The sequence below is a fragment of the Benincasa hispida genome, chromosome 8, assembly GCF_009727055.1.
Source record: "Benincasa hispida cultivar B227 chromosome 8, ASM972705v1, whole genome shotgun sequence".
Classification (NCBI taxonomy): Eukaryota; Viridiplantae; Streptophyta; class Magnoliopsida; order Cucurbitales; family Cucurbitaceae; genus Benincasa; species Benincasa hispida.
Genome location: NC_052356.1, coordinates 24,758,323 through 24,781,291, shown reverse-complemented (window position 1 = coordinate 24,781,291; position 22,969 = coordinate 24,758,323). Strand labels below are relative to the sequence as shown.

At 34.5% G+C, this 22,969-nt stretch overlaps 1 protein-coding gene across 1 annotated transcript; it reads right to left on the bottom strand.

Moving 5' to 3' along the window:
* Positions 1-7,687: 7,687 nt before the first annotated feature.
* Positions 7,688-10,415, bottom strand: LOC120083373. Its single transcript, XM_039039106.1, has 5 exons — positions 9,678-10,415; positions 9,030-9,248; positions 8,548-8,643; positions 8,232-8,333; positions 7,688-8,146 (listed from the first exon to the last, which is right to left on the bottom strand). Exons 1-5 carry the CDS (start codon positions 10,224-10,226, stop codon positions 7,943-7,945), a joined length of 1,170 nt encoding a protein of 389 aa, XP_038895034.1. The 5' UTR covers positions 10,227-10,415; the 3' UTR covers positions 7,688-7,942.
* Between the last annotated feature and the right edge of the window lie 12,554 nt (positions 10,416-22,969).

Sequence of the window (22,969 nt, the reverse complement as noted above, 5' to 3'; positions counted from 1 at the left end):
TAATCATGCGTGTAGTTTATTGGAGTGTCATGTTGATGGTGCTTAACATTTGTTCTAAAAATAACGTAGGAGAATGATGTTGGGGTTGATGCCCTAAATCTTGTAGGGTCCTATAGTTTGTAATTGTAATGTACAAACATCTGCAAACATTTTATTTATTTAAAAATATGTGATGTTTTATTTCAATTTTTAGTTGTATTAACCACAAACCAATAAATTAACATCCAAGGTTATCTTGTAGCTTAAACATGTATGTACAGATATACAGGTAGATCATGTTTAAGTGATCTACCTGTATATCTGTACATACATGTTTAAGTGATAATCTAAATGGTCTTTAGTAGATGGATAAGACTAGATACCTTATCCTGGTGACACTATGAGTATAACCTTTTTTTTAGATGTTACAATTGTCGTAAAGTGCTACAGATGATCTAATCTTGATCGCTCATGTGGAGACATGTGAGCGGGGTATTCTATACAAAGGAGTTTGTATAAGACCGGACCACGAAATGTCTAGTCTCATTATATAACGCAATTCATAATAGAGATTTATATTTTACCAGGATGACCATGAACAACATGACCTGAATCCTGAGTGAGTTGTGAACTCCTACCTATGAAGGCGGTCCTTTGATTTGGATGGGTGAGAGTGGCCAGATCACCGACTCAATAAGCCTACCATTTTTAGGATTCGTCTGATTAGGGAGTTGGGAACACAGCTACACAAGAAGGAATTCACTTCTTCTCCAATGTCGGGGTAAGTAGATAAATTGTATAATTTGATTCATACAAATTGTTATCTACTCTCTAATATCTAAGTACTAGTTGGACATTTGTTTTGTGTGTTTGGGTGCTATTGCATTGAACTAATGTATAAATTATTTTTAGGTGTCAATATATGTCAATAATTGTTCGCACTAGTAGACTGAGCGAGTGTTTAACTTTTGTTCTAGGAATGACGTATGAGAAGGACGGTTGTGTAGGATTGTATCAATCGTAGTGGAAGAACAAGGATCATTCAAGCATTCAAATTCACTAATTTTGGCATAATATAAAGCATGATTCTGTAGAAAAATGGGTTTCAAGACATACCTCTTGAAGAACTTCTTCAAAGCTCCATCTCCAGCTACAATCTTCTCTATATCTTGTTGTAGACCACCTCAAGATCTTCCCCACTATTCTCTTGGTGCTCTAGATTGAGTTGTGTGACTCAAAACAAGCTTAAATCAAGGGATGAAAGGAGAAAAGCACTGCTACAACAAGGTTGAAGAACCTTTCTTCAAACCAGTTTTTCTCTAAAAAAACCTTTTGATTGCATGCCCGACTTTCACTCTAATCTTCTCATTATATTGCAGATCAACATGCAGAGAGAAGAGTTGCATGAGTTACAGCTCATGCTTAGAGAAGACAAGGCCAAATGGTTGCTTCATGAGTGAGCTAGTTAAGTGATAGATAATGGAAAAATCCATTTTTCCATTTAAATGTGTTTTTTGTTTTCTTTTTCAATTTTATCTAAAAAATAAAATTTGATTTAATAAATTTATTTTGATTTTAAAAAATGAAAAATTAATTAATTTCATAAATTAATTATTAAATAAAACTTAATTAATTTAATATCAAATATTAAATTAATTTTAACACATATCCATCTTTATATATTTAAATCATATTTAAATATATAAATTCTCCTATACCGTTTAATTTTAAAATTAAACATAATTATATCTCATATAATTACTAATTCTCTTAATTCTAATTTGAACGTTTCAAATTAACTTATCACGCTATTCTAGAGCTAGTCCGTTATGAGCTAGTAGGAAGAACCTCGCGGACTTACAGATAATGGGCTCCAACGATCCGAGATTAATTGGTTAAACTCATTAGACCAGATTAATCTCCATTTGTTAACTAATGGGTCATTCCACTAAAGCCTATAGTTGCACTCCCCTCACTGTAGATATATTATGTCCACATGATTTAACCATAATCAGCAAGTCGACCTTTCACAGGTTGTTCGTAATAACGGTTGGGCCAAATATCTGTTTTACCCCCAAGATTACGTCTTATTCCTCAAGTCCCTATGTGATCCAATCACCAAACCAAACTCTCTCAACTCAGTAAGAGGGTGGGGCCCTTTGTTCAAGACTTAGATTCAGTACTTGAGAGAACAATCTTTCTCCTATGTAAGACCCTAACACTAAATCTAAGGTGGAAGGTTGTTTGGAGAAGGAAAAATCCTAAGTAATAAAGAAATATTACTAAAAGGAGTATGTATTGGGGCAAGATGAAATGGTGAAAGCATTAGTACTAAGTTATGTAAAAATAAAAAGGATCAAAAGGTGGCAAGTGTTTGGGAATACGGCCAAAGCATATGGAGGGCCTAAGCACATTGAATGCAAGGCCTAAGAGTGTGAGGGAGGCTGGCTTTATACTGCACTAATCTTTGGATGCAAGAAAGTGTGGGCAGTGGCTGTGGGCTTGCACGCACGAGCAGCTAAAGCAAGGACATGCACAAGGCATGCGAACGCAGGGGTAGGCAAGGACGCAGGCAAAGCATGCGCTGGAGGCATGCGTTGAGCGGCCATGTCAAGCACCCTTGTCCATGCGTCGAGCCCAAGCACTCAGCCTATGCGTCGAAACGCCCTGCCGAGCGGCCATGCATCAAGCCTATGCGTCGAAGCGCACTGCCGAGCGGCCGTGCATCCAACGCCCTGTCGAGCGCCCATGTGGTCGAGCGAGCTCTACGAGCGATGGCTAGCGCCTATGCCACATGCCCATGCATCGATGGCATACATCTATGATGCGGCCATGGTAATTCAATGCGGCCAAGCGCTTAGGCATCGATGCAAACCAAGGCGTGCAGCAAAGGGGTTTGCGGCAAAGGAAGTATGCGTCGTTGGCCGAAGGCATTAGTCCATGGAAAAGGCTATGCGTCGATGTCATGCGATGGTTATAGCCACTCTATGAATTAGTTAATAAATGTATGGGCGCATGGACAAAAGGAAGGTTGATCGATGGGAAAAGAACCCCAAGAGGATATGGCAATATTCAAGGGATACGTCCATAAGCATACCAAATTATTTAAATAAACATCCTTAAATATTAAGTGAATGAGGTGGCGGAAGGAGGTCATACAAAGTAGTTCTATCACTCTAAGTAGAAGATGAAAGAAGGAGGTTACATGCAAAAATAGTCTTATCACTCTAAGCAGGAGGTAAGGAGGAAGGTGCATGCAAAATAAGAAATTTGGCTGGCAAATTATGGTAAAAATAGAACAATTCATTCATGCCATCACCAAAATCTCAGTGTCGAAAGCTTATTTAGAATATTGAGTTTGAGTATTGAGGCTGCCAAAATAATTAGGGTCCGAAGGAGCTGAAGTTGCGTTGATGAAACTTTGAAGCTAGTACAGACGCATACGCCCAGCCAGCCAACGCATCCATCACGCAGCGCACGCCTTGCGCCTAACCAATGTTGCATCCATCCATTGCAAAGCAGCGCGCCTCACACCACAGCGTCGACCACGCACGCCAGCCCAACGCTGCGGCCCACCGTGCGATGCAACACACACATTCTCTGCACATGGCCGAACGCCCCAGCTGCCTGTCAGACTCCTTGCACTCACACGGTTAAAATAACCTCTAAAGGGGCTGATTTTGAGATTTTGGCTGAGTTTTGAGTAGGGTAAGCTGGTACTTTTAATATATAAGGTATTTTGGCTACTTTAGCATTATTTATTGATATAATAAGTATTAATTGAGGAATTTTCATTGATATGGAGGAAATCTTAAGAAGATACTCTCAAAGTAGTTTCAGTAGAAAATCTTGCTTACGGTGAGTGGTTATTAAGATTTATGCATTGCTATATGAATAAATGCATAGGTATGTACAAGATGCATGATTATAATGTTATGTTACATGCCATGATATTGTCTGTGTAATTACTATGGAAACTAAGATTATACCTGAAATACATAGTTAGCATACTTAAAAGTGGTACTTGGCGGGAAAATATAGTCGACTTCGGTCGACGGGAAAAGATAGTCGTTGACGACCGGCGGGAAATATAGGAAAAAGCGGAGCATTTAGAGAAGAGTCTACAACCACCAAAACACCAGGACTTGGTAATTTTTCAAGGCACGGCTCGGATCATGTAATAGAAAAGTATAGGAAAATTTAGCTACATGTATGAAATTTAGATGGTTATTGTAAACATGTTAAGGCTCTTATTAGATAAGAGGGGAAATGTTAAATTAAAATATTGTCTTAGAATGGTACTAGTATGTCTTCATGCTCTCTTCTAAGTCTTGGGTTAAGACAAGAGAGGGGGTCTGACATCTTATCCCTAAATCGGGTAGGTGTGAACTCTGTCTTGCACCCTATGTCCCTAGCTATTTATCCGGTCTTACAACTATGCAAATCTAAGGGTAATCCCGAATAAACAGGAGTTCATAGTTAACTCAGGATTAAGATCGAGTTACCTAGGTCATCTTGGTAAAATAGTCAGTCTTAAATAGTTAACAACATTATAAAGTAAGAGTGATTTATTTCTTGGTCCGGATCTTATGCAAACTCATTGCATAGGACGCCCCCACTCCTCATGTCATAACATGTACAAATTAGGATCACATCGTATGTAGCACTTTACAACTCTTTGTAATAATTACAGAGTAAACCACATCCAATAGTGTTACCAGAATAAGGTACCCAACCTCATTCATGTACCATAGAACATTTTGACTATTTACTCGAACCCGATCCACTCTTATGTCTCCACATCAAATTCAAGTACTCATACAATAGTCATGGGTCTTAGTTTATTGAATTTAGACTTTCATACAATTTATGAGATCAATAACAAGTATAATAGAAAATGTTTATCATTTTACAAACTGCGAGTTTTTAGGACATAAAACCCAATAGGTTGGACTTACATGAAGGTTAAATATTATATTTTTACTAGGTCTTGCACGAATCTATTTAAGTGACGAAGCTACGATTGATGTTGAATTTGTGGTAAAATTTATTATAATGTCGTTATTTGTATCAACACTTGTATTTAGTTTGTAAAAATTTTACCAAGTTTTGTAGTAGTTTCATTTTATTTATCCTTTTGGGGACATTCGATAGTTTTCTTGTATTTAGTTTATTTGTAAAAAATGTTAACAACTTTATCATTATATATGAAAGTTCTTATAACATTATATATGAAAGTTCTTATTTATGTTTATATCGATTTTGTGTCAAAATAAGATTAGTTGATGATGGAAATCATGTGTAATGATAGGGTATGTAGAAATAATAAACTGTCAAGACTTGTAGATCTAAAATGATGTGTAGAATTGAACTCTAATTTTATTTTATTATTATTTTTTTCTTACTAGGTTTTGTAAGAATCCATTAACATATGTTTATAAGATTTTTTTATAGGGTTAGTGGCAAAACTTTGGTTGTAATGTACTTATTGCACTTAATTAGCTATAGATTCTTGTAGACCCATTACCAATTATTATTAGTCAATCTTTTTGTAAAAATATTATCAACTTTATGATACCTATATGTATTAAAGTATTTTATGTTTGTATTTTTTTTTTGTTTATTTAGAATTATTTGATTATGGAAATCATACGTGTAATGATAGAACCAAAAGAAATAATAACTATCAAAAAAATGTATTTTATAGACAATAAAAAATGTGTTTATTTAATTAATTCTCTCATTGTCTATTTAATTAGAATTTTATTTAAATTTATTTATTTGAATCTCATTCAAATAAATTAATTCTTCATATTATAAAGTTATAATTCAAACAAATTTTATAATAAAATATGTATTAATTGTGTCCAAAACATTAATTTGAATGAGAATCAAATTAATGTATTGAATATAATTATTTTTCTCATTATCTAGGGTTTATGGTTTAAGATTTATTTGATTCTTGTTGGTTTGTGGTGAGCTAGTAAGGGAATTTTATGGACCAACAAACTATGAGCTCCAATGATCTAAGATTAATTAATTAAACTCCTTAATTTATTAACCTTCATTCATTAACTACAAGAAAAACCATTATAGACTCTTAAACTCTTATGCATTGAATGACAAGTTATGTTCATGGATATAATCAATATAAGCAAATCAATCCTTCATGAGTTATTTGTAATTACAGCCGGGTCAAATGTATATTTTAAACTTGTAATTACCTATTTTTCTTAAGTACGACCGATTCCTCTAATTAACAATTTGTTTATGATCTAACCATAAACTAAGTCTTTCTTGAGCTAGTGAGAGGGTGGAGTCTTGGTTCAAGTCTCAAAATCAGTATTTAAGGGAACTACTCATCTACTTACCCTATGCGAAAAGTCGTATTCTACCTTGTGAAGTTATGTTCTCAGCTCCTCATTCAATCAAGTCCCCAAAATTGTAAGCTTATTAAGTCAACATCTCGGGCTACTTTTACCCATGTAAATCAAAGAAAGAGACCTCATATAGATAAGTTCCTATTCACTCAACATTAAGATGGAGTCCCAAATGATCATCTGTGAAATATTAATCTCATCAATTAACGAATTTACAAAGAAAGATTAATTATTTCGCAGTCCTGCTTTATACAACTCTTTATATATGATACCCCCACTCACATATCTCTTAGTGGTGAGTGGACAGTTTTCCAGAATGTGGGCGATTACCTAAACTAGTGGAGAGTTCAGTAGTCGCCCGATATGTTGATTGTTATTTAAAGTAGTGAGTGGTTATCCGATAACATGGGTAGTTGTTTGGTGGGTGGGCTCTTAAATTATAGGAACATGGGTGCTTGTCAAACCCCACCAGTCAACTCCCAAAATTCTCTCGAACCACATCCTAACCCTCACCTATAAAAGAAATACCTTGGAGATTGTCCAAGGCAATCCATTTCCTTTCTTTTGGGAGGAATCATTCTATTCCTTTGTGGGGAGCAATTTTCTCGTTCATAGAGAAGATTGTTTCTTTGAAGACATTCTTTGTCGGGATCATGCTATAATCCATCAAGATGGAGTCTTCATGGAGGACTCCAACATCAATTTTGTAGAATCAGGCATGTCATCTCAAGCGCCACTAGTTTGTAATTATTCCTTATTCATATTGTAAATGAAAAAGGTTAGACGTGAGTTCTCTTATACATTGGCTAGTTTTACTCTACTACTTTACTTATTGTTCGTGATGCATTGAGAATCATACTTAGCAACATTTCTACTCATGCATTGGAGGTCCATGGATATTGTGAGCAGTATGATGCGAGAGTCATGACCAAAGTGACATTTATAAGAGTGTTATGTTTTGCAAATTAACCTACTTGAAGAACCATTTTGGAAAAAGAGAAGGTTAAATTGAGAAGAGTATCCTTAGGCCATACACATACAGGTTGAGGGCAAAAATTGTCAAAATCTATCTCGTGACACTTGCCTTTTAACATATATATGGATTGCTCTTATTTTATTAAAGTGAACAAAAAAACATGGTGTAAATTCATATAATCAAAGAATCATAGTCAAAGAATGGGGCGTAGTTCTAATGTAAAGTTTGATAAACATCATCAATGGTGAGAGAATGAGTTCCACAATTATTCATTTCCATTCCTAATTACGATTGCAGGGAAGTAAATGGAGCATAGGAGTGAAACGCAACGCACAGTGGCAACAATTCTCAAAGAATAGGACCATTTACTATTATTGATGAGCTTTCCAAATGTAGCATGTATACAATGGTATTACTTCCCCTAAAGCTCAAATGGACCATTCTCAACCAAGGAACAAAGAACAACGGTTCGCATTACAGCCTCAGTTGTTGGATCAGATGCAATATGAACTACGGTTCATACAGTGACAGTGGGTGACAAAGTACAAGAAGGTATGCAGATGGAACAAGAATATTAACCCAAGCTTGAAAAAAAAAATGAGGTTCACTAAAATTTATGCATTGGCTTTCCATACATGTATTTGGCCTCATCAGATCGTCGGGCTGTCTTTGTAGTGTTTGCTTTGTCGGAATTCTGTCTGCAATCAGAACTTTTGGACAACTTCCTGGAACAAGATTTAAAACCAAATTCCATTCTGTTATGGGATAGAATTTCGTCTCGAGGAGAATCATATCCCATTGCCTCAAACTCCTGTAGGAATGAGTTCAGTTGATCAGTTTGCTGAATGAACAATCTTGAGATGTGAGGAACTAACAGCAGAAATAAAAAGTTATACCTTGGATTTAGTTGCATAATAGGGTGTTAGACAGGGATTTACATCCTTCAGCAAAAAGTCATCTGGACTGCCAGGGGATGTTGGATCACAGGCACTGAACTCCTGAATGACATGAAGTTTGGATGAGTAATTATACATCTAGGAGATAAATAGACTATGTCCCTACTTGTTATCTTCCTGAACTGAATTTTCAGTAGTAATTTAACCATAATCTCAAGTTTTTCTCATTTGAGCAAGCAGGGCAAGCCAAGAGGAGTGGTACGTAGCAACGTTACAATTATGGACATGAAGATCAAAGGATAGCTTTTGTGCTTACCAATGAGTTAGAAGCATCCTCCTGATCATATGTTGGTGTGTGAGGAGAAATACTACCTTGTAACCAAGACTTTCCTGAATATTTATCAGCCTTCACCTGCTCAAAATAAAATGTCAGTTGTGATAAGAGATAAATCAATCACCAAGGAGAAAGCAACGAAAACTCATCCAATAACAGCTATTCGAACGAAAACTCATCCAATAACAGCTATTCGGTACAACAAACATATAAAGGAAAGTCTAAATTTCATTCAAGGCTGTGTTCTAAGCAGTATTACTTTCATGGTTCATATCAAAGAAATGAAAGATTTCAAGTTCTAGAGCTAAGTTGAGTCATCCAGTTGTTAAAAGCATTAGGTTCAACTCAACAAAGCCTCTCGGTGATCGGCCAATCAGAGGTTTCCTACGTTTCAGGTCTTTCTTCTTATGCTTCTCAAGGATTCATATATGTATCATTGTAAAGAACACTACATTGATTCATACCTCAGCAAGGTCCTCGGCGAGGGAATGAAGCTGGCCAGTGAGAGTGGTGACCTGCTTTTGTAGAGTGGGGATTATTTGTTTGGCTTGCTTCAACTCTGAGTCCTGCTTTTCAAGCATATTTTGAAGCTGAGAGTTCATAACATCTGGGAACAATATTGCATTCTTCAATGACTTTATTTCTTCTCTTTGCTTCAAACACAAGTCTTTCAACTTCTCAATCTGATAGCAACAAGAATAAGTACCAATGTTGTGTTAACAAACTATATGTGGAAAATTACAGTCATATCATCCACTAATCATAATTTTTTTATTTTTTAATCTAAACAAACGACAAAATCCAACTATATAAGTACTGAAATCTATTCAAAGAACATTCAAACCTCGACACAAAATCAAACATAATTGAAAAATGACCGAACTTAATAATGAGAATGCCATATTCAGCTAAAGAACATCAAACATGACCAAAAACATTCAAGTACAATAATATTCATATTCCTTATCCTAACTAGTCATAAATCTAACAGGGAAAAAAATGAAAATTTAACACAAGTGCATTAAGTTTACCATCTATTCAAATTTGCTACATAATTTAGAACTGAAAGTAAAAGGTAAAGTAAAATTAAGAAATGTATCCTCATTCCTCACCTCTCTGTACTTCTCCTCCAGAATTAATTTGAGCTCAGTGATCTCCAACTCCTGCTCCTTATTCAAACTCAAAAGCTCTCTTTCACTCCTCAGCACCATTGCCAATGTCCTCGTGTTCCCTTTCACCTCCGTCAACGCCTTGACTTCCTTCACCTCCTTCTTCTCCACCGTTCCCTTCCCAAACAACTTCTTATGGAGACCACCGAAGTTCGTCCCTTTCCTCGCCGTCTTCTTCAAATCCTCCGCAATCAAATCCGACGGAATCACCAATCCAGCCGCCTGCTTCACCGTCTTCGGCTTCGAACCAGATCGCTTCTCCATGAATTTCTTCACCATCGCCGTCAAATTCTGATCCGACGGCTTAGCCTTAGCCCTAGCTAGATCAGAAGGCTTGGTTTTAACAAGAGCACGCGAAGAAGACGAATTAGCTGGCAGTGGAGACTTGAGATTGAACTCACAGGAAGAAGAAGGGTCGGAGAAATGGGAGGAAGTAGAAGATCGGACATCGTAGGAACTGTAGCGCGAAGAAGGCTTCATGACTTTCGCCATAGATGGACAAACTGGAGATCTTGAAGATCTTAAAAACAAAAAGATGTTCAATCACGCAATGAGCTTGGAAGAAGAACTAAGATTCTGCAGTGTTTGATTTGATTCATTCAGCGGATTTCTAGGGTTTTGTTTTCTTGAATTGGAAGGAGATGAAGATGGAGATGGAGCGAAGAGTTTGGAGTTTTTAAAAAAGGGGATGAATGAATTTGATTTTGGTTCGGATGTGACACGTGGCAGCTTCTGTAGCTCTGTGTTCGGCGCTGTCTGAATTCAAATAATCATAAACTATATGTTGGCGGGAAAATGAAAGCGGTGGATGAAACGTCGCCGTTTCGGTTGTTATATTAAATGATAATATTTTATTTCGAATTTGAATATTTGGTAAGAAAGTCCGATTTTGCAACTCAATATGACATGAATTGAGGTGTATTTTATTTTATACACGTGGAATTTAGTAGAATCTCTCAATTATTGGATATTGAATGCAATGAGAATTATTGAAGTGTGAAAATTTTGGAATATTAATTGAAATAATAATGTCATGTCAGTAATTTCATAAAATAGCTTCACAATATATGTTTGTACATATGTATTGTCAATCTTTTAGTTTAAATTATACACACCTTGATTTGGCATTGTTACTGATTATTTAATATTAACAAAAATCCAGACTATCAATAAGGGTGTTCATGAATTGGGTTGGGTTGGATTGAAAAACTTTTTAGACCCAACTCAATTGTTCGATTTGTAAATTTCTTCAACCCAAATAACCCTTATTAAAAATTGAACACAACCCAACTCAATCATGAAATATTTGGGTTAGGTTGGTTTGAGTTAATCAGGTCATTTATTTAAAATTTTGTTCTCAAAAGAAGCAAAACATAAATATGTAAAAATTTAATTTAATTATTTTCATATATTGAATTAAGATTAACAACTTAATTTCAATTTATATAGTCAAAATTTTGTCCTTTCTAAAGTGCAAAGAAACCATTTTTAAAAGTTATTGAGGAATATATTATTCAAAAAATATTGGAATTAAATAAAATTAAAATAAATATATGTATAAGTAATTGTGTTATAAGTAACAAAAAAAAATATTTTAAAGTTAATAATAAATTCAGGTTAGTTCGGATTGGTTTTAGTTATATTAGGTGAACCCATGAATCAACCCAACCCATAAAATTTTTATTTATTTAAACCCAACCGAACCCAAATAATTTGATAATCCAATCCAAAACGCACGGTTTCGATTGAGTTGATCGGTTTTTTCAGATCATAGGATTTTTTGAACACCCTTACTACTTAATAAAATAGTAAATGAGTGAAATGTAGAGATTAATATTAATAATAAGAAATTTAAACCTAATGAAAAATTTTATTTTTATTAGTCTTTGAGTTTCGAGAAATATGTATGTTTGGTCTATAAATTTTTTTAAAAAAACATATATTTTTATTTTTCAAGTTTTTTAGGATGGGTTTATAAGATTTTTGAAGTAATTTTATAATGTTTGAAATAATTTTTTATATTTCAAATTAGAAAAATAATATTAATAATAAGAAATTAAATTTTAATAGAAAAATTATTTTTCAATATTTGAGTTTTGAGAATATATGTGTTTGGTCTCTCATTTTCAAAATATATTTTTTTATTAGATTTTTTAGGATGTGTTTATAAAGTCTCTCAAGTAATTTTAAAAGTTTGATAATTTAAATTAGACAAATAATTTTAAAAAACTAGTTTTCTCTCTTTTCATTTCCTTCTCTCTCTCACTAAGTCATAAGCAAACTCGTTTTTTACTTCCAATTTTCAGACTATGACCTGCAATTTTTTTTCCGACATAAATAGATTTTTAGTAAAATATTTTTATTTATTACCAATTATAATAGTTCTTTTAATTTTTTTTCACTTTAAAAATAACAGAGGGTGAAGAGGTGAGGGGAGAATAGAGACAATGGGAAAAGAGGTGATAATATTTTTTAATTCTTTTTTGGAATTTAATATAAGCGGTTTGGAGAATGAGCCTATATATAGGCATGGCTGAGTCGGTTATTCTCACAATTCTTATATGATTATTTAAAATAATAATAATAAAAAGAAAAACTACTTTAGAATAGGAGAGTTAAAAAAATTCGATAACCTGAAAAAATCGATCAATCTAACTCGACCTATGTGGTTTGAGTGGAGTTAAAATAAATGAAAATTTTATTGATTGAGTTAATTTATGGGTTCACCTAAAATAACCCAAGCGTAACTCATCATAGACCGAACCATGTCCAACAGGGTTCGATTTCTTCTCTCTGATACACCATTCTGCTGAGGTGTACAAGGTGCTGAGAGTAGGAAAACTATTCCATGTTCTATCAAATAGTTTTGGAAAGATGAATCCATAAACTCTCCACCTCAATCAGATCAAAGTGTTTCAATCGTTCTATTTAATGCGTTTTCAACTTCAGCCTTGAATTTTTGAATTTTTCAAAAGACTCAGACTTATGTTGCATTAAATAAACATACCAATATCTAGAATATCATCAATGAAAGTGATGAAATATTCATAACCTCCCCTAGCTCTTACATTCATTGAACCACAGGGGTCCGAATGCACTAGCTTTAGAGGCTCTTTGGCTCTATGACCTTTTTCAATAAAAGGTTTTTTAGTCATTTTGCCTTCAAGGCATGACTCACACACGGGTAAAGAATTTTCTTCTAACTCACTTAGAAGTCCATTATTCACCAACCTCTCAATCCTATTGAGATTAATGTATCTTAATCTTAGGTGCAAAATTGGGCATTTTCCTTAGGAGAAATTTTAAGTCGTTTATTTTGAGTTATGACAGTTTTAAACATCTCTATATTATGGAGGGCATTTGTTGCTAACGGCTTTAGCACATACAGATTATTTTCCAGTAGTTCAGAACAAATATCTACTCCATTCTTAGTAATAAACACTTTATTATAAGAGAAAAATAGTTAATATTTACATTCAAGCAGACACTTTACAGACACTAAGTTACTCTTTAAATCGGGAACTACAAATACATAATTCAAAATGAGAAATTTGTTCTGTAAAGTTAACTAGAGACCTCCCACTGCCACAGCTGAGACGACGTGCCCGGTTCCAACTCGCATCGTCATCTCACCAGCACCAAGCTGCCTCCAAGAACTAATTCCCTGAAATAAAGAACAAACATGGTTAGTAGCCCTAGAGTCAATAATCCAGGCATAATCATCATTCTCCACTAAACAAGTCTCCAAAACAGGCAAATCACATTTACCTTGTTTGGCCTTCTTCTTTTCTGTCAAATATCTGGAGACGTTCCTCTTCCAATTCTCATATTGGTTGCAGCGGAAATATTTTCCTTTGTCAACCCTCATTGGTTGCCTACCCCTTGGAGCAACAGGTTGTGGGTTAGCAGACGCCTTCCCCTTACCACTTTTCTTCTTCTTCCACTTTTTCGTCCCGGAAGAAGAAGGTGCAGACTTAGTTTCAAAGGTTGAACCTTTATGGAACTTTTTAGATGATGAAGCAACATTTGCATCACCCTTCTTCTCCTTGCTTTTCAGTAAAGATTGGAAAGTCTGCAACTTGTTGAGTAGAGTTGTAAGGTTGTAGTCAATCCTGTTTAGAACAACATTATTAACGAAATGAAGGAAGCTATCTGGTAAGGATTCCAAAATAATGCTAACCTGGCTAGCCTTATCGATGCTAGACATGTTCATCTCAGCCATTGAAGTGGGTCATCATATTGAGAACATGTTCTGAAATAGATGACCATTCTTTCATCCGTGAGTTAAAGATGTACTTAAGAATGTCGTGCCTGAGCTGCATGGACATTTGTTCGAACATCCCCACAGGGACTCCATGATCTCGCGTGCAGTGACCATGGGCTCATGCTTCTTGGCCAAACTTCGTTAAGGCTGGCCAATGTACGCCCGGCCTTCTCGTTCACTCGTGTCCATCACTCATACACTTTTCGAATGTTTCGAGTAGCAGTAGGAGGTGAATAGGAGGACACTTCCAAGACAAAGCGGAGATCACCGATGATCAATTCGTGTTTATGGGTTTTCTAAACTAGCGTAATTTTTGCCAGTTAACTTATCGGCAGTAAGTAAATAGGCCGGTAGCCATATTTAAATTACTAAGAAAAATGAACAAACTTAATTAAGTCTACTTGCATTAAACACTTTAAGAAACCAATCAAGTTTTAACAAAATAGTCTAGTTACCCTAGGTCATCTATTTTGCAAATGATCTCAATGATATAGGACAAAAGCACCATAGGGTGATCAAGTACCCATTCACTAAAATGAGACAATCTCAACCATTGAGAAATAACTCCTTGTAACTGAATTATGGTCACCATTGTTCGATCCAAAATTTGTAACTGTAACCCTAATTTTAGGTTTAGAGTCCCGCCCTAATGAGCAACTTTAGGGAAAAAGTCGATTAGGACAAAGATATAAAACAACCCTTTCCACTTCTGGAGATCAAATAAGAGTTGTGCAAAATTGCCATCCTTTAGGAAGACACCACACAATGCCTCGAGGAATGCACAAAAATTTACCAAACCTAATGAGAGAACTGAGGGATATGTTATCAACGTCATGCTTTCACTTACTATGAACATTCTCTCATTCATCCTAGTATTCACCTACCCAAATGCCACTGTAGGGGACACCCATAGTGCCTTGAGGCCGAGGATAGATTCCACGGTGAATTGTAGGAGAAGCGTGTAGAGTTAAAGTGAAGTTCGTATACCCCATTTACTCCCACTGAATGTTCTACCTAGGTTCATTACCTTAGAAAATCGTACTATTGATTAGTAATGATTGTTTAATTTGCTAAAAAACAACACTTTTTTTTTTTTTTTTTTTTTTTTTTTTTTTTTTATGATTAAACAACTTTGATTCAAGTCTTATTAAACTCTTTAATAGACTTTTATCAAATTTTCATGCATGTAACAAATCTATCTAATTCATCTTTCCAGGTAGGTTCCTAGGTAGGGGTGTGACGTTTTCATCGACTTAAGTACCCTAGCCTAACCAGAACTAGCCTTAGCCAAAAGTCCCTTATAGATACATTTGTTACATATTTAATCTTTTATTAAGAATCAATTTAATCCTATTGAACCAATTTAAAAGATTAAACTTAGATTTCTAATCTTATTAGAAATGTGATCTTAGGTCTATCTCAATCAAAATTTAAAACACTTTTAAAAAATGATTAAAGCCTAAGGTTTGCATGCAACTCTTTATTATTGATTTTAATTCTAATTTCATTAATCAGAACTCTTATAAGAGATGAAATAATTAAAACCAAGTAACATTGCTAGCTAGATATACATAAGTTATTTATAACATTTATAAATTAACATAAGGTAGTGTCATGCTTCATGCAATGTTCATTCATTACTATATATAACTTTTATATAAAAAAGTAATGAATTAAACTCATACACTCCATACACACATACAACCTTATATTATAACATTTATAATATAAATGATGCATGAATATGCTATAATGTATGCATACATATATTATAACTCTTATATTATAAGATGCATGAGCATGCTTTATGTAATTTAAATCATGCATAATAATATATAACACTTATAATGTAAAATGATGCATGAAAATAAATGCATAACCTATGGTGGGTTTTAAAACTATATGACAAACATTATGGCATATATAATAAACATACATCACATGCATATTTAATTAAGTTGATGGATCGGGATAGTAAATCTCAAAACCAGAAAAGAAAAGACTAAACTGTTACAAAAGTTGAGTCCACCGGTTCGGAACAAGTGAACCGAGTCTTGAACCACTCGTCTTGAAGCCTTGTAGCTTGATCATGTAGCAAATCTTCTGATTGTCGAGCAATGAGCGTCGAGTATAAATAGTTGTGTAACAACGATCCCGTAACTTTGGACTATGCGATGAGCATGAAAGCCCATGCGATCGTGCAGCGTGCTTCGAGGAATGCATACCATGCGATCGTGTAGATATTGACTATGCGATGAGCATGATAGTCTATACGATCGAGTAGCGTGCGTGATAATGGGCAGAAATGCACATTATCATAGTGCTAAGTTCTTAAACAATGTTAGATTGCGTTGATGAAATATGTTAAATTGCATCCATTAAGCATAAATTCTATAATATTGCTGTCGCATGCGTTCAGCACATTAGAACTATTGATTTTTGTATGTTTTTGCAGAATATGCGTTAACGCAATGCAAAGATTGCGATCATAGGAATTCAGTGGTTGAGCGCAACTTCATCGCAAGGCTTTGCGTTGATCGTGCTCGTAAACATTCGCCCGAGAAGGATCACCGCAACTTGGTCAGCGCAACATGGTGAGCGCATCTGGGTGAAAGGCCAATTAAGAGCGATGGGACAGAAAGCTAATGACGGTCAAATCCAAATTAAGTTGATGTCGATAACGGTCACAAAGTACATTCAGCTTTATCGGTAACAATCATTAGGCGCGTCAATCAGGAATTAAAGTTGTCCCATCTGTACAACTGGGAGAGAGAAGTCGCCTTTCACCATGGATACTCTATAAATACCAAGTGCATTCTTTAGAAAAGGGGTTCACCACTTTTACAATCTTTTGTTCCACGAGTTCATGCCTCTGTCCATAGTTTTCTTTCATTTTAAGGCAGACGCGAGGGAGAAAGTTGTGCCGGTAGATCGTTCCGGTAAGCTTGGGAGAGCGCTGGAAGCTCCAAAGACAGAGAGAGGGCCGACGCCTGCGGAAGCAGGAACATACTTAGAGCAGAATGGAGATTTCAGTATTACCAACGCAATTTATTTTCATAAGTCCCTGTGTTTGACCCTGGACTTACCAGAAAACTCAGGGAAATTTACACTTGAATTCCGCTAGGGAAACTTGAGTGCACAATGCAATTCCATCAACACATATCATCCATATTTCCACTTCATAAAATACTGTATCAAGTTTTTGTCTGTTTACAACGATTAAGGCGCAAAATTGTGAAGATATTACATGAAGAAGCAAATGATCCAACTCCATCACTACAATCCACAAAGATCGCCGCAAAGATGGATGCGTCAATACAATGCGGGCGACAGTACAAAATTTGGGGGTGTACTCTTCCTTATCTTTATTTCAAATTTTGCGCTATCACATCGCATTTTAATTTTCAAAGTTTTATCACCGCATCCTCTTTAAGTATCGCAATAATTTGACATAGATAAATTTAATAGTTTATCGAATTTTTGTTCTTTGCCAAGTATGATTTCAATGATGAAAAATATGCTTCTATTTCTTTCGTATACACTAGAGTCAACTTAGTCTTAAGATAGTCACCTCATGAAATATTTCTCGAAATTAGGGGTTTGCTAGCTTTCTTTCAAACTCTCTTTACAATGCATTCTATGACCATTGCATGACTTATTTTAATCTTTTAGCAATGAGGACATTGCTGCATTTTAAATTTGGGGGATGGGGTATTTGTTTTCGACCTTGCTATTTATTTCTTTCTCTAAAAAAAAATATTTGAGAATAACAACTCCACTGTCAACACAATGGGAAACCCATGTTGATAAGAGTTAAGTTGTGAAAGACACTTATCTGCAGTTGGATATCCGCATGACACATATGGGGGCAAGCCAAAACGAAAGTAAGTTACTAGGATCAACGCATAAATAAATGACCGCAACTCCACTACCGTATAAGTTTAGTTTGAGAAAGAGTGCATTGCTCGTAGTTGGATGTCCGCATGACACACGTGGGGGCAAGCCAAAACGAAGGCAAGGCACTTAGATCAGCGCAAGGTCAAAAAAAAAAAATATCAATGAAGAAAATTTTTGTGCAAGGATAAAATCATTTGTCACTCTGGTAAAAAATTTTCTTTTTGAAATAAATCATGCGATGTTCCAGAATTTAGTAAAGTCCTTTTGAAAATTAAACTTGCAGTCCCTAGGTCTTAAAAATATTTTAAGAAGAGACTTGAATAAGACTTAAGAAAATTTTGGTATATAGGATTCGAATGAAGTATTCTTGAGAAATCTAGGAAAAGAACTTTGCGATTGACTTGCTAAAGGAATCTTTAGCTTATGCTTGAGGACACATTGTTTAAATTTAGGGGTGTGATAACGGACATAAATGCACATTATCATAGTGCTAAGTTCTTAAACAATGTTGGATTGCGTTGATGAAATATGTTAAATTGCGTCCATTAAGAATAAATTCTATAATATTGTGGTCGCATGCGTTCAGTGTAGGATCTAAAGGCAACATTAGAGGCAAATTCTATAATATGTTAAGTCACACGCCACATTCTGTGAAGAAACCGTAGGCACGTGCGGCGCACACACGTGAAGTTGGGTGACCACCATTTGTCATTATCTCATTTGTCCACGGTAGCCACTGCCACATCATGTGCCATGTCAGCAAAAAAGTGACCAGTTAGAGCGCCACGTCATCCGCCATGTCAGCTGCCATATCATCAATACAGATCGTTTTTGTGCCATGTCAGTCGCCATGTCGGATGCCACGTCAGCAAGGTGCCATATGTCACTGCCACTTTGGATTTCCTCTCCAATCTTCTTTTGCTTATAACTTTCTCGTTTGAACTTCGATTTGAGCGATTCAAATTGCATTGGAATCGTCTTTCCGGGCTCTACAACATGACTAAAACGACAAGGATAATAACACCACCTGCAAAGGTGCATTTGGAACATGAGTTTGGCTTCCCAAGCTTAACCAATGTTTAGGATGAGGAGCTTCCAAAACAGAATTTTATTGGAGAAACGAAGAGTTTGAACAATAACCCACTATTTAAGCCTCCTCAAACTGTGTCTCTAAATCTATGCTTTCTAAAGCTGCACCCAATCTCCAAAAAAATCTCACTTGTTTCGAACTTTCTCTTTTTGGAATGGAATATTTACGGAATCCCCATGAATAGGATCAAATCTTATTCCATGGTATTTACATGAGATTCCTCTTTCTTATTCTTAAGCAAGTCCCCTAGTGACTCTGAAACACTGAAAATGTTAGTACAAAAAATCGAGTTTGTTATCATCAAAATACTTGGTTTGATTGAAGCCCTAAAGCTAACAATCTCCCCCTTTTTTATGATGACAAATCACCATAATACCAAAAATACTTCTCCCCTTTTCTTTATCAACAAAAAGATATATAAATGATTTTTCTCCCCTTTAATCATACAAATAATGCTCCCCCTCAATAAATTATAACACATAAATTCATAGAAATATGAATAATGTTCCTCCTATCAAACATAATTAGGAAATTCTAATAATAATAAGTGCAAGTCTATTTTTACAAAAGGCTTCTTTATTTAATGCATTTGTAAGAATATTTGCTACCTGGTTCTCAGTATTAACATAATTAATGACAATATTTTTATTTTGCACATGCTCTCGAAGAAAATGATATCTAATATCTATATGCTTTGTTCTAGAATGTTGAATGGGATTTTTAGTTAAATTAATTGAACTAGTATTATCACAAAAGATTGGTACTTGTTCAAAATTTAAACCAAAATCACGCAACGTTTGTTTCATCCATAAAACTTGAGAACAACAACTAGCAACAGCAATATATTCAGCTTCAGTGGTAGATAATGCAATAGAATTTTTCTTTTTACTATACCAAGATACTAAATAGCTACCTAGAAAATACATGTTTCACTAATAATTTTTCTATTAGTTAGACTACCAGGAAAATCAGCATCAGAATATGCAATCAAATCTAAAGATGTATTTTTAGGATACCATAAGCCAAAATCAATTGTACCAAGCAAATATTTAAAATTTCTTTTTACAGCATGCAAGTGCGATTCTTTAGGACATGATTGAAATCTAGCACACATGCATACATTAAACATAATATCAGGCCTACTCGCAGTTAAGTAAAGCACGGATCCGATCATACCTCTATAAGCTTTAATATCTACGTTTTTACCTTTTTCATCCTTATCAAGCTTTGTAGTGGTACTTATTGGGGTATTTGCTACTTTTGCATTATCGAACTTAAACCTTTTGAGTAGATCCCTTGTGTAATTTTCTTGATTTATGAAGATTCCATCTTCAAGTTGTTTCATTTGAAGCCCAAGGAAGAATTTAAGTTCTCCCATCATGCTCATTTCAAACTCACTATGCATACACTTAGAAAATTCTTCACAAAGAGAAGAGTTAGTAGCACCAAATATAATATCATTAATATAGATTTTCACTAATAAAATATCATTATCTTTAATTTTGATAAAAAGAGTAGTATCAATAAGTCCCATTTTAAAACCATTTTCTAGCAAAAATTTACTCAAGCGGTCATACCAAACTCTAGGAGCTTGTTTAAGACCATAAAGTGCTTTATTTAATTTAAAAAACATGATTTGGATTATCAAAGCTTTCAAACCCAGGAAGTTGTTCAACAAACACTTCCTCCATTTGAAACCATTTAAGAAAGCACTTTTTACACCCATTTGAAATAAAGTAAAATTCCTATGAGATGCAAATGCAAGCAGCATGCGAATAGATTCTAATTTAGCAACAGGAGCAAATGTTTCTTCATAATCTATTTCTTTTTCTTGACTATAGCCTTGAGCAACTAGTCTAGCTTTATTTCTAACAATATTACCAGATTCATCCATTTTATTTCTAAATATCCATTTAGTACCTATAACAGGATGATCACTAGGACGCGGGACTAATTTCCGCACATTATTTCTTTCAAATTGATTTAATTCTTCTTGCATAGCAATTAACCAAAACTCATCAGATTCAGCATCTTTAAAAGACTTTGGTTCAATTTGAGACACGAAAGCAACATTATTTAAAGCATTTAAAGAAGAGCGAGTTCTTATCCCTTGAGATACATCACCTATTATTAACTCCTAGGAGAGGAGATACCTGAGGATGTGATGGAATCTCATTCTGAGGGAGGTTTTTTGGCTCTTCTGAGAATTCAATTTGATACTGCTATCCTACTCTTTATACTAACGTCTTCAACACGTATTTCTAATTCGACTATCCACCTAGCAGAAACTTTATAGTGGCAACATGTGTTTTCATGCAAAAACACCATTCATTGACTCTTCAAGTACATGAGTTTCTTTTACTTAGCTTATATGCTTTTACTACATGTAGAATCCCTATATGAATTGCTAATGTCATTTTTTGACTCAAAACTTTCCCAAAGTTTCCCTTTGTTCTTTCAAAAATAAAACATTTTGTAACCAAGACTCTTGAAATAATAACTCTCTGGAGTTCCCTTATTTTAAGCTATAGGCAATTTTTATCTAACAACATGTCTTATTAAACAACCGATTCATTACATAACGTGATTTAGCTTCGGCCACAAGTTTTTGGTAACTCAATTCATTAAAGCTGGGTAGCTAATCTTGTAAAGAAATCATTTTTTTCCTTTCGTACAAGCACCATTTTGTTGAGGTATTTTTGGAGAGGAAAATCATAGAAATTCCATTTCTTCACAAAAATTTCAAAAGAAGCATTTTCAAATTCTCCTCCATGATCACTTCTAATTTCGAAAATCATAAAAACCTTTTCATTTTGAATTCTTTTTGAAAAGCTAATAAAAGATTTTAAAGCTTCATCCTTCAATGAGATAAAATAAAACCCAAGTAAAATCTCGAAAATCATCAACTATAACAAACACATAATGTTTTCCACTTAGACTGCAATCTAGTAGGTCCAAAAAGGGTCCATACTGTAACAGTTGCAAAGGTCTAGAAGTAGAAACTATTTTCTTTAGGTTTGAAAGAAGACTTAGTTTGTTTACCCTTTTGACAAGCATCACAAACTTTTTTTTTTCAAAGTTTTAATTTTGGAAGATCTCTAACAAGGGATTTTCTCAGAAATATTTGAAATTAACTGCATGTTAGCATGACCTAACCTTCTTATGCCATAACACCACGAATCTTCATGCAATGCAGATAAACATTTATTTCTACTATAGGACAATCTAATAGATCAATAGTTAAATACATTTTTATCTCATTTCCTACAAACAGAACTTTTCCATCACATGCATTTTCTATTGTAACATTTTTATCACTAAAATTACTCTATATCCTTTATCACATAATTGACTAATACTTAATAAATCATGCTTTAAACCATCAAACCAAACAAAACATTTGTTAATAAGAAAATTCGAATCGTTACTAATATAACCTTTGCCAAAGATCTTACCCATTTTATTGTCACGAAGGTAACGTATCCTCCATCTTTCTTTTCTAGGTATGTGAATTTTTTGGTGGTCCCTAGTCATATGTTTTGAACATCCACTGTCCCAAGTACCACTTATTCTTATGGATCTCAAACATACATGAGAGAATTAATTCTCAAGATGTAACTTAAGGTACCCAAATTTGTTTGGGTCCTTGGGGGTTAGCTAAACAAAAATTTAGGAATCCATCTCTTTTCATTCATAATATTTGATTTTTCTTAAATTGCATGCATAAGCTTTTATGACCATGTTTTCCACATACATGACAAATAATAGAACCTTCTTTGATAAAATAGTTTGTAAATTTCTTTTGTTTTTGGTGAGGTTTTATAACCTAAGTCACTTTTATCAAATGTGCATTGTTGCTTACCCATCATGATATCTAAATTCTTTTTCCATTTGTAAACTTTTAAAAGAGTAGCTAAAATATCTTCATTTTTATTTTCTAATAATTTATACTCTTCTTTTAAAGCATGCAAATTTGATTCTAGA

Excerpts from the sequence above, each read along its gene's own strand:
- LOC120083373 (XM_039039106.1), bottom strand. The coding sequence starts at position 10,226 with ATGGCGAAAGTCATGAAGCCTTCTTCGCGCTACAGTTCCTACGATGTC. Across the intron at positions 8,334-8,547 it reads AGGATGCTTCTAACTCATTG|GAGTTCAGTGCCTGTGATCC; the intron begins GTAAGCACAAAA and ends CATGTCATTCAG. Across the intron at positions 8,147-8,231 it reads ATTATGCAACTAAATCCAAG|GAGTTTGAGGCAATGGGATA; the intron begins GTATAACTTTTT and ends TCATTCCTACAG.